Source organism: Corvus cornix, chromosome Z (genome assembly GCF_000738735.6).
Source record: "Corvus cornix cornix isolate S_Up_H32 chromosome Z, ASM73873v5, whole genome shotgun sequence".
NCBI lineage: Eukaryota > Metazoa > Chordata > Aves > Passeriformes > Corvidae > Corvus > Corvus cornix.
Genome location: NC_046357.1, coordinates 17,186,425 through 17,202,893, shown reverse-complemented (window position 1 = coordinate 17,202,893; position 16,469 = coordinate 17,186,425). Strand labels below are relative to the sequence as shown.

At 42.3% G+C, this 16,469-nt stretch overlaps 1 protein-coding gene across 16 annotated transcripts in view; it reads left to right on the top strand.

Annotated features, from left to right (window-relative positions):
* CELF4 (CUGBP Elav-like family member 4) overlaps window positions 1–16,469 on the top strand; it is a 700,175-nt gene that overhangs the window by 378,010 nt on the left and 305,696 nt on the right. For all 16 annotated transcript variants that reach the window (XR_002047480.3, XR_002047479.3, XM_039567118.1 and 13 more), the window contains exon 3: window positions 16,336–16,384. Coding sequence is in view for 14 of the 16 variants with exons in the window: in XM_039567118.1 (XP_039423052.1) it covers window positions 16,336–16,384 (49 nt within the window). In the remaining 2 variants the exon portion in view is untranslated. The remainder of the gene's footprint in view (window positions 1–16,335; window positions 16,385–16,469) is intronic.

The window sequence follows — 16,469 nt, the reverse complement described above, 5'->3', positions numbered from 1 at the left end:
CAACACTCTTCCCCCAAGCTGAGTCTCTCACATGTGCAGGGTGATCAGTGCCAAGATGTCTCATGAAGGAGGCACCATCTCAGAGCTAGATGGAAGTAGGGTCAATGTACTGCTCAGCAAAGGGCCAAAAAGGCTTCTAGGCAAAAAATCTTAGATAACCTGTTTTCAGTGAAAAAGCAGCATTATTCTTCCTTGTCTCCTCTCACAGGCTTTTACTTATTGACCCCTTCAACTGTCCACACAGAAGTTCATTTTCCACTGGTTGCCCTTTACAAGGGATGAGTCCATCCCACAGCTCCCATGTCCTGGCTTGTCATCCCAAAATGGTTGGTTGGGAGCAGCATCTCAGACCCTCGGCAGGAGCACCAAGGAGTCTCTGCCAAACCACAGGGCTGGCTTTTGCCTCCTGCAGTTTCCACGGAGTCAGACTATTATTTACATATGCCTGCAGTTCCAGGCTCCTGCCCATCTTTCTCATGAGACACAGGGCAGAGCATCCGTACCAGTTCAGTAGCGACAGGGGCAAATATAATTTTCATGTTGTCCTGAAATTTTTGATTTCTTCATTTTTGTTTCTTTGTTGACATTTGCACCCTGACTTGAAAAAAAAACCTGATACTCTCCTTCTCCTGGGTACCCAGTACAAAGCAGGCAGCTGTGAGTGTTAACTGTCCACACACACAGCTTAGACAACCTGCAGGCTACTGTGGCATTAAGCCTGAGCTTGTAGACCTTAATGAGAGATAATGTTTGCTCAGGACCAGCTCTGTGGTCATGCAGCCTTGGGATCTGAATTGCCTCACATCCGACCAGCTGGGAGCAGAGGAATAATGAATTTAGGGGCTGAGTGTGCATGCCTGTATGAGAAATAGAGAGTATGTCACACACGCATTCCCCAAGACATTCCTGAGAGCAACTAGAACTTTTCACACTCTCTCCCTCCCCTGTTTTCTTTTTCTCTGCTCAAGCTGTGTTCGTGCTTGCTTTTCCAAAGCTCCCATCAGGAGCTTTTTGCTTCACAAGAGCCAACATGCCATTGTGCTGCCTGACAGTGGGAGCACAGCAAGGCTAGTGAATAATGGAAAGTTATTGACCTATAATAACCTGGCATTATTGACCATAAATGATTTAGTTAAAGCACACACACACACGCACACACCATCTCACGTGAAGGAGCTGAATTTTGAATTTCCTTTGTTCAGCACTGGCTCAATGGAGCTTGTCACAGGGGCATTTTGGCCTGGCATGAAATTAATGTTAATCAAAACGTCTCTCAGGATCCTCTGAATAAGATTCTTGTGGGGAACAAGCACAATACCCGGATCCAAGAGCAGGTTGTCCCAAGTCTTACTTGAGGCTCCATGAGAGCACAAACCTTTCATGAGCTTCAGCAGAGTTCACAGATTTTAAGGCTGAAGAGGACAATTTTCATCAAGCAGCTTAACCCCTGCCATAAGGCAGTCTAGAGACTAACAACTACCCGGACCAATAACCTGCCACCGAACCAGAGCACAACATTTAGGGAAAAGGAAAAACACCCACTTTTGATGTCAGACTTCCCAATTTCCTATTATTTTTTCTTTCTGCTGAGCCAGCTGCTCCCCTCTGAAGTGCTGACATCAGGTCCTTTGGAGTCACAAAGTGTCGGTCACCCTTCTGGAAAGCATGCTCAGGGCTCATGGCTGGCCTCAGGTGCCCCCCTGGATCCAAAATGTCAGGCACCACCCCCCACCTGCCCCGATGAAACCCCAACACTTTGCTGTGCCTGAATGGAGGCCTGTGGAAGGGCAGCTATCTGAGCTGCTGAGCTTGGCTGGGTCACATAAAGCTGTGAGCAAGTACCTGCATAGCTGAACCAGATTTCTGAATGAGGTATAACTCCAGCTACTGTCACAATTGCCATATGCCCTCCTAAGATGTCTGCATTTGTGTCAGCATCTGAATTTTGTGCCCGGGCCTTATTATGGAAAGTTTTTGCCCAGCTTTTGGCAGGTGAAACTTTGCAGCTTGGACCTGTCCCTGATAATCTATCAGTGCTCTACAAACAGCCATAAAGCTGTGTGAGTGTTGTTTTTTTATACACAAAATAGCCATGCTCGCTGTGCCTGGATTCCTTGTTTTCTCAGGGTCAGACGGATGAAAGAAAGGATTGCTTTGGTTTCAGATTTGCCTGACTGGTGCTCTTGATGCAAGAACAAAATTTTAACTCTCGATGGCGCTGACCCATGATACAGAAGCAGCTATAAATTGGCATTTACAGCACAGAAAAGTGTCAGGATGCAGGGATTCTTTCCCTTGCTTTTCCAAGATCAAGACAATTTTTCCTACTGACTCCAGCCGGCAGTGGAAGCACCTGCAGTCGCTCCTGCAGTCCAAAATCACTGCAGACAGGCAATCACTGGAGTCAGAGGTGCGATCCAGTCTGTGTACCGAAGTAACTAACTTTTGAGTACATTTTAAGTACCTAATGAAGCAGGCTTCCCAGAGTAAATCCTTAATTTCTCCATCTAGGAAATTGGGTTTGCATAATTTAGTTGTTTAAATTTAGGCAGCCAAGAGCTCCCTCTGGAGGTCTCCAAGCAGCCCGTTCCTCTGAATGGGCACGGCCAGCCACTTGCTTCAGAAAGGCACTTTCAAGATGTATCTGTGATTTCAGCACAAGCTAAGCCTTTCCATCCAGGCTCTCCCCCAGATTTTCCAATTTTTCTTCCAGCACTAGAGCTAAGCTAGGGGGCAAGACCAGCTGGGAAGAAACAACCGAATTTCTCCCTGAAGTCAGGCAAGGCACATGATATCCTAGGGTAGGTCTCCTCGTCACCGAGAGCAGTGGCAGAAGCGCAGTGCCTTATCTGTATGTGCACACCATCACACACTTGTGCACACACCTGAGACCAGCCCAGAATACCTGACTGTAGCAGGATGCAACACCAGCCCACAACTCTTTCAAGGGGGGCAGAGGACAGGGGTGCTGACCTCCTCATTCCTTCATGGAATGAAGCTGCGTCAGGGGAAGTTCAGCCTGAACATTGCAAAAAGGTTCTTCACTGAGTGAGTGTCTGGTCACTGGGACAGGCTCAAAAGAGCACCAAGCCTCTCATAGTTAATGGAGCATCCAAAAAAATGCTCCAAATCATACAGATGAGTGTTAGGTACACTACAATGATCATCACAGGTCCCTTACAACTCGGGATTTTCCATGATTCCATGGCTTTCAGCTCTGTCCTTCCTTCCTCTCTGTATAACAGACTGTTATACCAGCATTATCCGTGCCCTGATACCTTGGATTCATGGAGCTTCTAACAAATATAAATTCCCCTTAGCACACACCCCATTTAATCAAAACCTTGCTGGTTTAAGCAGTCTCTTTTATTAAATTACCAACCTATGAAGCCATTAACTCAATTAGAAGCAGCAGTTCTGTAGTCTTGAACAACCAAGGGGTAATATTGCAGTGGTAGACGTTATGCAGGTAAGGCATGTTATAATAACAGTGAGAGCTCATATAGCATCTTAAAACTTTACAATTTTGTAGGAATAATATCTAATTAATCCTCACAATGGGCCCTGAAGGCAAAGATTACTGTCTAACCCCTTTTTCTGTGGAGGAAACTTAGTGGGGAAGGAGATGATATGTAATAGACTTTAGAAAAGAGTAAAAGGCCATATCTTTCCACGGTCTGCATTCACAGAAGGCTCCCCAAATTGCTGCTTTCCTTCTGAGCAAATCAACACCAAGTGACCATTATCTCCCTTTCTTGTCTCCATATTGTAATGTGTAATGGGCTGAGTTAATTTTAAAAAATACGGGGTTTTATTTTGGAAGGCGTAGGGGTAGGAGTGTAAAAGTAAATAACACCAACGTATTACTAAAAGCTAATACTATTATTAAAAGTAAATCATATAGAAATTGAGATGATGAATAGGAAAAGGAACTGGACTTGATTTGAATTTGAAAAAGAAAGTGACAGTTCTAGGATCAGATCTGCTTTTAGCAAAATTCTGAGAGGAAAGGAACAGCTTAAAATAGTGAAAATCAAACAATGTTTCTAATAATTAACATTGCCAACTGTAAAGATTCATCAGTCATACATTATCTCAAGCAATCCTGTGTGGTATTATAAATAAGAGAATTTTCATTTTCACATATTTGTTTTCTTTAAGCTATACTTTGAGCGTTAAGGATTTTCTTTTATTCTGGAATTAAAATTTTTGTTAAAAAGTTGCTCAGGTCCAGAAGTTGAGGATTTAAGGAAAGCACCATATGTCAGGAGACTGATGGTAAAGCCCCAAAAGCTAGAAGCTCTGGCACTGCTTGTAAGCAGGGCTAGATCAGGGTTACCTTTAAATGCAGAGAGGTTTTCATTATACCCTTACTCAAAGAATTAATGAGTAGTTTATTTAAAGTAGATGATTAAAAAAAAAAGCCCTATGATTGTTCTCAGTGGTGATGGCTCCATTTTATCTCCTTTCTTATTTACACCATGTAGCACCCAACTCACACTGCAGAGAGAGAAAGTACAATCTGGCCCAAATTTTCAAATATGCTCAGCACCCAGTGGACCAAAATCTTTTAATTATCTGTCTCTGCATTTGAGAACATCCTGCTTTTGAAACAGAAGGCTCCTTAAGTAGTGTGATTTCTTGCTCGGTTTCCCCCTCTGCATTTTTTTTTTACTCTCAGCATCACGTCTCCAGACTATCTCTGTGCTGTGATTTCGGACAGATCCTGCTAGGAAGCAGCAAGGCTTGTCCTCCTCCGAGGTGATTCAGACATGTCAGTGTTGCTTAGGCTTGCTACCCATGCACCCAGGAGCATCAAAGCCTGGGAGCTCAGACATACACGCAGCAAAAGGTTAATGGCCACATCCGCCAGAAAGTTTATAGCTGAACTTCTTGTGTGTTTGACCAACTCTCCCTCTTCAGTCAAGGGCCACAGCACAAGCAGGGGAAGGAAGGAGGAGGGTGCAGCTTGATGCTGTTCCCAGTGAGGCCTCTCTGCTTTGCCTCTTCCAATTTAATCCAAGATGAACATTCTATGTGAGCAAGTGAGGGGGTCAAGCTTGCAAGCAAGTGGGAAGAAAACTGGGGTGATGAGGAAGGGAGAAAATAACTTTAAATAACTTGGAGCTATTGGCTGTGATGCCAGAGGTGGCATGCTGCCTCCGGCCACTAACACATGTGGACAGGTGAACCTTTACACAAAATCAATCATCATATTTATTCTAATTGTATCGTAATAGTCCCCCAGGAGCTCAGTTCAAATGAGCTTGACATTATTAAAATTTTAATGCCCAGTTTTCATAGCTGAATGAATATTTAAAGGGTATGTCCCAGGCTTAAGTTATGATGATGAAGAAATTAATGGAATGTCTTGTTTAATGCTTTGGTACATGTTGATGCAGGAAAAAAAAAAAAAAGAAAAAGAAAAAAGTGGTCGTTCAAGGCAGAAAAGAAAGAAAGGCAATGTTTAGTCATAATTAGAGAGGAAAGCATCAGTGATGCATTAGTATCAGACACCAGTTTTGTTGGATAGCTCTCAGCAGAGGGGCAATATTTATCATTAAGGAGGGGGGAGGTCAGGGTGCAGTCAGGGACCAGAAGTGAAGCAGCTTCACATGAATAACAGATCAGAAACGAATCCCTGAGAGTCTCTGACCACATCCATACGTAGTGGAATGAGCTTGCTAGCCTTTGTTGGCTGGAACAGACAGAGAAAATCACCTTTGTTACCCAACCAGGGTGTTTGTTTATTTTAAGTACCCAGATCAACTTTGAAGGATGGCATAATTAATCAGCAAGACTCATCAGTCTGGTAATTACGTTACAGATAATTGTCTAAACATAGGACCAGATGATACCAGTTATACATAGATGGGAGTGAGAGGTAACTCCTTTTGCACTGGAGGGCCTGATATAGGCTGAAACTGGTACAGAGAATTGCACTGACAGTGAGGGTCTGAAATCTGGAATGATTGGGGGGTTTAGTTTCATTGATTGTTTTTGGGGTTTTTTCAAGCCTTCCATCCTTTTCCCAATTCAAGAAATGTTTGGGAATCTATAGATCTTTGTTTTTTATATTTTGAAGCCTCTACTAAAATTTGGAAGGTTCCAGCTTGTGCTTATTCATTTACTGTTAAAAACTGAGGACTAACTTGAGCAGCTGGATGGGCTTAAAATCACACCCTGTATACATTTCATAGCTGTGAAGAAGGGCAGAAGAAAAAGTTAATATTCTAAGTCCCTTCACAGAAGATTCTCTCTAAAGGGGGTACTATCAAGATTAAGATAATCTTATTCTTTCTCTGAATCTTTCCTTGTTTGTTTTCTTTTTTGTAAAATTATTTTTTATTTCCTTTTTGCCAGCTTGGCAGCTGCAGCCCTGATCCAGGGCACAGCTAAGGGGGCTTATCATCAGAGCAAAGTGCTCACACATCTAATTTGAGGTGTGATTTCAAACCAGCTTAGGCAAACCAGTGGATAAGGTGGCATGGCCACTGGGCGTTCTTATGCTCAAATGGAACTTGTTTCAGGTTGCCTAAAAAAATTAGACTTTGTTTGTTAATACAACTGTAGGGAGAGCACAGTCATAACACCTGCATACGACAAGGATACACCTTGGGAAGGAGGCTCTTGTGCTTCAGAAATGCCAGAGCATTCCACTTGGAATAGGTGTAGGTCTGGGCCTCCTGGCATTCAGAACTGAGGTAAGGGACTGCCCTCTGTTATGCTGCAGCAAGCAGGAGACTTCAACCTTTCGAAAAAGGGAAATTAGTGTAGGAGGAAGTAAGTGAACACACTAACCTTGAAAGCAGGACCAGTGGTGGGGGAACAACTCTTTCTGGCTCAGGATGGATCTAGCCCAGTACCCAGGAAAACCCTGCTTGCAATCTTTACCCAGTGACAGCCTCTTTCACTTCCTGGGGAGGCTGTGTTTAAAGTCACGCTCTGAAGCTACCTGCACATTTAGATCGGTGAGAGAGCCTGTATTTCATGGTCCTGGCAGTGGGTGAAAGCAGCTAGTTAATTTACACAGTTTACTCAGTTGTTTGTTAAACAGCAGTGCTGTGGCAAGCATTTCTCCATAGGCAAAAGGGCTGGCTGTGGTTCTTATCTTTGTGGCCAGGCATACAACGCTACAAGCACAGAAGGTCTAATCTTCTTGGATGGACAGTGGCCAAGGTCTTTTTGCACTCAAAGCACTGAAGTCAATGGAGCTTGGCCTTGCCTAAAGTCTGTAGAGTAAAGCCAAGCAACCATTAGTGGCAAAGGCAACGTTTGGGTCTTGCTTCAGAAGAAGAGATAAAGCCCAGAGAGTGAAGAGCACAGCAGGAAAGATCCAATAGCCAGAGGTCATGGGCTCAGGATAAGGGAGAGACAAGAGCAGATGTTCATCTCCTAGTGAGGGAACAAGGGTTATGTCTACATTGCCTTCAGGGATACATCTGTCTCTGACCTGACTGCTGCCCTGCTCATGTCCATGCTGTCCCTGGGCTCTGTGTGATCATGATGTGCCCCACATGCAGAGAACACCCCACTCGCCCAACAGACAGCAGCAGAAAAGCACTAAGAGCACCTATGGGACTGCTGAGATGTGAGGTCTGAGCTGGGCAGTGCAGGAAGAGAGAGATGCACAACCAAAAACACCTGAGCTGAGCACACACATCAAAACTGATCCAGGATGCTCAGCACATGTTCTCATCACTCATTTAAATACTGCAGCGCCTCGTACATGCATTTAGCCATCAGCAGGGTGGGGATCAGTGCTTGTTAGTGTAAGGCTGTCTGTTGTGTCTATATGGACTACCTTCATAAGCTGGGGGAACTGGAATGCTCAGCCTGGAAGAAAGGAGGCTCAGGGGAGACCTTGTAAGTCTCTCAAACTACCTGGGAGGAGGTCATTGCCAGGTGGGGGTGTCTTCTTCCAGATAATGAGTGACAGGACAAGAGGAAATGGTCTAAGTTATGCTGAGGCTGAAGTTGATTATTAGGAAACATTTCTACACCAAAAGGATGGTCAATCACTGCACCAGGCTGCCAAGGGAAGTGATGGAGTAGTCATCCCTGCAAGCATTCAAAAAACTTGTAGATGGAACTTTTGGAGTCATGGTTTAGTGGTGGACTTGTCAGCATATTATTAACAGCTGGACTTGGTGATCCTAGACATCTTCTCCAACATTAATAACTCTATCATTCTATGACTATGCTGTTCTGCCTTGAAGGAGTTTGGAATCACAGTGTCTAGGCTGAAAGAGAATGTAGTAGTAATAGAGTAGTAGTAGAGGATGTAGTAGTCGTTTCTACTCAATGCATGCTAAGCTGGCTAATAGAAAAAGTCAGGGATAGAGAAGAATGATTTTCTATAAAAGGTGTATGGGCACATTTTAAAATTGCATGTAAATTATCTTGAAATAAACTCAAGAGGGAAATGAGAAGAAAGATGGAAGAACTTTTGTGGAAGAACGTTTGCCTACTGATACTAGGGAAGAAGGCAGGAAAGGACAGCAAAAGACTGACTTAGTTTTATATTAGAATTTGGTGTGTTTATGAACAGAATTTCACACTGTATCATGGTATCAGCAGGGAATGAGATTTAATGAGCAGCATGTCCATTCAGGAGTTATACCTCTGCTGTCAGGATACACATAAAAATAGACCCTTTTATGTAGCTTAGCCTGACCAGAGGGCCAGTCCTGGGACTCTTTACATGCTCAAGTACACTCACTACACGTTCAGAGACTTCTCATTCATGTAACGGGTCTGGGGCTACAGACACATTTTCAAAAGTCATCATCCACAAGACACCCTTCTTTTCCAGGAAAGAAAGGTAAAGTGCAGGACCAAAGTAAGATCCATGAGTGCAATAAATTCCCATCTGGGTGATCAGAGCATCATCTCCTGTCCTTAGTCACCAAGGCAGTGTGGAAGCACAGCCTAGTAAGTGAAAATTGACCTATTGAACACCACTTCTACAGTTTGACTGCCCAAAACTTTAAGGGAGTCTCCTGCTGTCTCTTTCACATGCAGAATTTCATATAAAACAATATTTCTAAGATATAAATACTAAAAAAAAAAAAAAAAAAAAGTCCTGTCTCTCTCATTTTGGAAATGAGGCTGTGTTACAAGCATCCTGTGTTTTGTCCTCAAACCTTCTGAAGACTAAGTTCTCCCTTTACCCTACCCCACTTCATTTAAAACCAGAGACACCATAAGGTTGAACACTACATGCTCAGCTACCCTAGGAACAAACCAAATGATTTGTTGTATTGGAAAGGCTCTATTTGCCTATTGACAAGATTAGCAGTTTCTTCAAACTCAAGCCCAAACTGTTCTGTGAGGAAGTTCTATATTTGAAGCCATAGGCTGGTGCACTTGAGTGTGAACTGAACTGAAGCCCCTCTAGGGGCTTCAGATGAACCCTCTAGGTTCATCTGTGCACAGGGGAAAAGGAGAAAGGTGAATCAATAGTTAGACAGATGGATTATAATATGTTTTATATGTTATATAGAAAATACTCTCAGAGAGCAGGGATGGCTGGTAGCAATCACTCTCAGGGGTAGGCACCAGAGCATTGACTGATTTGTAATGGTCAGAACCTTCAATGGGTTTTCTTTATGTTTCACACATTGCCATTTCAGGTCTTCTCCTCTGTTTGTGTACATATCTATGGACATGTGTCCATGGGAAGGGCAGGGAAGATGGTGGTGGGGAGGAATTAAGAGTCCTTTAGCCAGATGAGGTTTAGGATAGTCATTTCAGAGGGAATGCATTACTAGTGAGGTAAACCAATGTTATCGGGGGGGGTTTTTTTAACAAAATTTCTAAAATATTTCCTCTCCTTACTCTTCCATTAATCCAACATTGTATCAATTCAGAGTGCCCACAGTAAATGTGGTTAATGTGTAATTACCATCAACCCATGCAAACACAGCACTTACCTCTAGTCCCATGGGAACAGGTTTTTGCTCTATGCATTACAGCTCAAATAGACAAATACAGGAGGTTGCTTGTGTAGCTAACCTGTGGTGAGAAACCTTCCTGATTCTGCAGCATTTGGAGAAATTTCCCTGAGAACCTGCACCCTAACTTTGGGTTTTTTTGCTTCAGAGAAAGGAGATTGCTTTGGATTCACACTTATGGCTATCTAGTTTAGATCACTGTTATTAAATTATGTCACTCAGAATCAGGTACAGAGTGATTTACTTGAACTTTGCAATTACACAGACACAATTCAATTGTAGGTGATTTTCTTGGCTTTTCCAACTTTGACACTAATATACTTTGCATTTCCTTAGGGCCCTCTATCAGGGCAGATTTTGTTCAATGCTTTAAAAATTATGACCCACTCCTACAAACACATTCCTGCCAATACCTTTGCTCACATGAATAGCTGTATTGAATTCAGAGAAATTACTATTGTGCACATGGCAGATTCAAAAAAAGGCTCATGGCAGATTCAGTTGGCAGAAGTGGTAAAATGAAATTCCTCTTAGTGTTTTGGGAAGAGATTTTAAACAAAAAAAAAAACTATTTTCTGAAAATTTCATAGCAGTTATTAAAATATTCCTACCTCCAATTAACATCTGAGCTATGTCATGAGATCATCAAGAACTGCATATTATTTTTAGGGAGGAAGTCGTTCTGGGATGGGATTTTTTTTTTTCCATGAGGCTAACCAGCAACTACATAGATGCAGGAGTGTCCAATAAGCATTTGCTGAGACCTCCCAGCTCACATCCTTCATGATTATGTCACAGCTGTGTTTCATCATTGATTTAGGGGGCTGATGCCTGAACAATACCAAACACAACAGAACATCAGTGCACAAGAAGAGTTCGTTATTTGCCATTGTATCTGTCCACATAATTTAGGCATAGAAATGACTGGGTGTTTGTTTGTTTGTTTGTTTGTTTAACACCAGAATTTAGATACTTTTTTTCATTGGCCACCTTCACAGTACATTATGATATCTTCATCTTTATTATATAGAAGAAAAAGCTGAGAAAGAGGCAAATGTAATGATGTGTCCAAAATTATCCAGAAAGCCAGAGTAGAGCTGGAAACAGACCTTGCCAGACGTTAGCACCTCTACTTTTTTACAGTCTTTGGGAACTTCCAGAAACATGTGCAGCATGGTTTTTGATACAAACCAAAGGCCCCAGTACGTCCTCCAGGAGTATTCAATTTTTTTAAGATCTCTAAGGAGGGAGGAAAGAGTATTATTTTTATTTAGATGATCACCAGGATGATCTTCAAGAGTCCTACAGAACATACAAGCTCCAGAATAACCTTTTGTCTCCTGAAGTGACGTCATCCTTAAGCACAACCAGCAGATTATCTCCAACACTGTTCTCTTCTGCTTGGTCATGATATTCCTAACTATTAGTGGCATTTAATTCATCTTCAGTAATCTCCTCATCTTTTCCCTTTTTCTTCCTCTCTCAGAGCACATTTTAAACTATTCAGGATAATCGCCATATTCATGGGGGGGTTTTTCCATGCCTTCTTTTTTTTTTATCTCTGTATTTTTCCATTCTCAAGTAGAGTTTTAGATCTACTTAGAAGCACAAGGTATATTGATGATCAATGAAAAAGTGGCGAGGCAAGAAGGAAAAGGGTAGTAGGAACAGTGAGAGGAAGAAAGATGGAGACAGTGAGAAATCAGCTGTCTCTGCTTCCTACTCTTCTTTCCCAGGTGATCCTTCTACCTGCTCTAAATTAATATCAAAGCCAGAGGGAGCAGAAAAGGGTTGGTGGGGGGAAAAAACGACAGCCTTAGGAAAAGAAAAATCATGATGCAGAAAAGCGTCTGTCCCCTGTCTAATTCCTACAGTGGCCTGTAGCTGATGGTGCTGAGAAAAATACAGCAGCAAGCTCTGACATTTCATTTCTGTGGAGAATTGAAAAAGGGCTTGCTATAATTCATCGCTTCTTGTAACTCAAACCCTTTTTGACAGGGGTACCTGCACTGTCTTTTAACGGTGGCACCACCGTGGCTGTAATTGGACATGAAAAATGATGTTGTGTTTCTACTTGCTGGGAGAATCGGGGTGGGGGTAGGTGGGGCAGTGGCAATTTGGTGTGAGATGGTGACATCTGGCATAATTTGGATGCGTTGGTTTTAGGCAAAAAAAGGGAAGGACAGCCCAAAATGAAGGATATGAAACGTAACAAGTACGATCACCTTGACTAAGTTGTGCAACAGTGATAGTAAAGGTGGTATTCAGCAGAGAAGAACATGCAAAGAATCACAGGAAAATGAGAAGTGTGATGCACATAAAGTTCTAACTCTATCATCAACATAAATATTTATGGCATTTGTAAGAAAAGGACACACAACCTCTCTTACTGAAATAGGCCTATTCACAGCTGCAGTGGTACTTCTTCCCAGTACAGATGGGCAACCTGAGCCACAGGCTTTTCCTGACTCCACACTGGGACAAAGATGTGAATAAAACCCTGGTGTCCCACTCCCTTGCCACCTCTTTGAAAACTGTGCTTATATATGTATCCAGAAATCCAAATTCAATTACTTGGCTCTTGCATAAATCTTTGTGCCTCAGTGGTCCTCAGCATATCTTTGCTACAAAATTGCTGCTGAGTGATGCACTTCAAAGTAAATTTTTTGGCCAAATGGGGCTCTGAGTCATGAATGAGGATAAACATTTTCCTGATTTATAATGGTTTTAAAACTATAGAGCACTCTGGTACCATAAAGTCAGACATCTTCACATTATGCAGAGAATAAAAAATTTTAGTCAGGACCGAAAGGATGGTAGAGAAGCTAAAGAGGAGATAAACACTTTTGGGACTAACTAATGGTAAAACAGTTTACTGCTTTCCCAGTGGCACCTCAACGGGGATAACATAGAACAAGGAAGCATGATCTTATTTCAAAGGAGAGCACAAACAGCATTCATGGGCAGAAGAAAGGACCACTGAATGGGCAGGAGTGTAGCACATCCTAGAGGAAAGCCTAATAGTACACTCACTCCATCTGTCTGTTCAAATGCTGGGTCAGCATGCCTAGGTCTTTTCCCATGTTGCCAAATCCCTTTTGAAGCCTTCTAGTGATAGGGTTCAATAGCACCTTGCAGCCACACTTGTAGTTCTGATGTTCCCAGGTGGATTTCCTGATGGCATTAATCAGATGTGCTATCTGGCAAATACTCTTTCTCCTGTCACACTCTCCACCACAGGTCCACCAAGACAGGACAGATATTAAAGATGTCCACATCAGCATTTCCCCAAACACTTTTCAGAAGGATGCATTTTGGAGTATAAACTTTGGTTTCATTCCACTTAACTTGATGGTAATTTCCAGATAAAGAATAAACAGGGAATTTGAATCTCTGAATTCCCTTCTCCCCAAGAAGGTATTTCCCCAGACTGGGGAAGCTACACTGTTCTCCCATTTAATTTCTCCACTTAGCCTTCTTCTGGTCCCCATGACAGGTCCTTGCTCCCAGAGTGTCTGTGTAAAAAAAAAAAAAAATCCATAGACAGAGAAAGAAAACTTAATTATTTTCCTCTCAGCGTTTCTCCCTATAATTGGTGTCTTTCATGGCAAGATGATCTCTATTTGTATTATGGGCTCCGTTCAGGCAGCACTTTCTCTTTGGTCTATAAAGAAATTGTCAAGTGTATAAATCATAGTGTACATTAAATTATACTAGCCTTTTACTTATTAATTTCCCCAGTTTTTTCTTCCTCTGTTGGATGCTCATTCCCTCACTCTTTTTTTTAGGCATTGACTTCTTCTTCTCACTCCTCAATCTCAAAAAAAAAAAACCTCAAACCAAACCAAATAAAACCAAAACAAATCAAAACAGAACAAAACAAAAAAAAAAACAACCGAAGCCCAAACAAATATTTGTCTCCTTTCACTTTTGCCAAAGGGTCTGATAATGTCCTCTGCCTTGTGCAAACTGACTTCATCCAGCTCAAAAAGAAGGAAGAGCTCTGTCTAGTTTTTCTAAAGTCTGGACCCAAAAGTTACTTGAGTTCAGTGGAAATTTTCATTTTTCATTTTAGCATGCTTCAGATCAGTGCCTGTGTTGGTAGATTTATGGGATATTCTGCACCTCAAGGCTGTGTCCTTTTGGACTCCAGACTTTGCCTCTCAAGGCTGTATTCGGCACACCTCCTATAAATTCCTAGCTACTGTGATTTTCTCTCTTACCTACTGCTTAGGATGCAGGTTCTGGCTGTTGTGTAATGAGCACCAGGCACCTCTGACCACCCTCCTCTGACCATAGGAGTTAGATCAGCCATAGGGTCCACATTAGGAATGCATAATATGTCACAAGAGTGCAAGTGTTAAAAGTAACCAGGTCTCAAGTCAGACACTGGTACATGGCTGGTGCCAACACCAACCTGCTGCAAACACAGTCACAGCGATTGAGCAGCTGAGGGAAGTAACTGGGTAACTTGGTTTCGTTGTCCTGCACATGAGAAGCAAGATGGGGTTCATCTCACCTAAGTCTAAATGCATAGACGACCCTCATGATCAGTAGAGAGGAACAGGCACTGCAAAAGAACGTGTTTTCATCGGAAACACCAAGCTTAAGAGTGGTTCGAAGTTACACTTTCTATACATTTGGAGTTATATGACTTAAGTTACTCTCCTCACCTGTGTGATGTCAGATCTTTGAATGTGTGTAACAGCTAGCTGCTCTCATGTGGGAGCCCTGTGGCAGGATGTCTGTCCTGCTGCTGCTTCATATACAGTTCTGCCCTGCTAATATCTTGTAGAATTTGAGGACCAGGTCTTTGCAGTGGCAGAAGCAAGGGCTGATACAAGGTTTACCTAGGTTCTTTGTTGGTTTTAGCACTTCAGGTGTCTGGATTTTTTTGGATGATACAGGCATAGAGGAGAGCAGAAATAGCATCTGTAGCCATTGATCCTTCTCTTCCAGAGTGTAAGTCTAACTGCAGTCAGTTTATGGATAAATACATTTTCCTCTAGAGACAACAATACAGCATGATCTGCTAGGCTCTTCATCATCTTAACCTTCTTGTCAGCCAGCTTGATAACTTGTTATTACTAAATATGTGTGCAGAGCAATTAGAATAAATCTAAGTTATTATGAACCACTTTCAAAAGAAAAAAAAAAGGGGGGGAGAAATTAGGAAAAAAAAAGAAATATAAAACTAATGGCCTTGCTGCCCAACTGAGATTAGCTACAAATAAGGGATGGATAGTATTCCCTGAAGGCATCCTGTGACATTCATCAGCCAATTTGTGGTCTGACTTTATTGCAAAGACATATGTTGGGAGATTCCTATTGCCTCCTGACCTCCTGCTCCTTGTGATGCTTGTTTGAACTTGTACTTTCTTTGTTGGTTGACAAATCAAAAAGACATTTTCATTCTGCTCAGAGGTGGTCACACATAGAAAGATATTTTGAGTAGTCCATCTGCACAGTGTATTGATTTCTTTATGTGACAAGGAGTATGAGGCAGGGAAGTGCTTTCAGATCAAGTCCTTGGTTCTGATCAAATCTGCCTCTCTGGCTATTGACAGGAGAGGAATATCCTCATCCCTGTTCTTCAGACACCCACATCACGTTAGGCACTGCCAGTGAAGAACATTGTGAGCATCTGTTGCCCTCTCTCCTGGGAGTGAGCAGCTCTGGGGACAGTGATGGTCCCCAATGATTTTGTTGAGTGAGGGAGGGATAATTCGAATAACAGAAAACCAATTCACAGCACAGCAGCAAGGTTTTTATCCTTACTTATATCGTGAGAAAGGAAAAAGATATCTGAAAAAGGAACAGAAGGGTCCTCTACTCCCAGGAAATTCTCAGTATCCAATACTCCTGCAGCATGTGGACAAATTAGATCCAAATCCCTCTCCCCAAGTTTGAAATGGAGGCTGCTATGTTACACATGGCTATCCTACTGAGCTAGCAGTAGAAGTGGAATTAGCTTTTCTACCTCCTTTTCATCATGCCAATCTCAAGAAATTTTTACAATTTAAGTTTCAGCAATCCTGATGTTCTGACAAAGCATTTTTGCTCTCATGCACCAGTGTTTCCGAAGGAAACTATTAGAAATTTTAGAAGTTATGTTTAAAATTTCATGACCTGTGTGGCATGAGTCAGATCCCTCTCCCAAAGCCACTGTCAGGTAAGAGGAGTGACACTGATTTATTTACCTCAGACCAAGCAGCAGCCTGCACTCCATGGTTAGTTCTTTGTTTACTAATTGCTTTTTTCCCCCCTTGTGGAGTAAAATCTGGTGCTAATTATGACACACAGTAAAGAAGCAAAGCAAACCTCTGTATATGAATGTCTGACTCCCCCATTAATTACTTGTCTTTGTTCTTCCTTACAGATGAACAGACCGATCCAGGTGAAGCCAGCGGACAGCGAAAGCCGAGGAGGTAGTTGACTGCATTGCTTTCAGCCACAGTGCTAAATATAATTGTTGTCTCTTGCTTCTCTCAGGCAATGTGCTGATCAATTAGT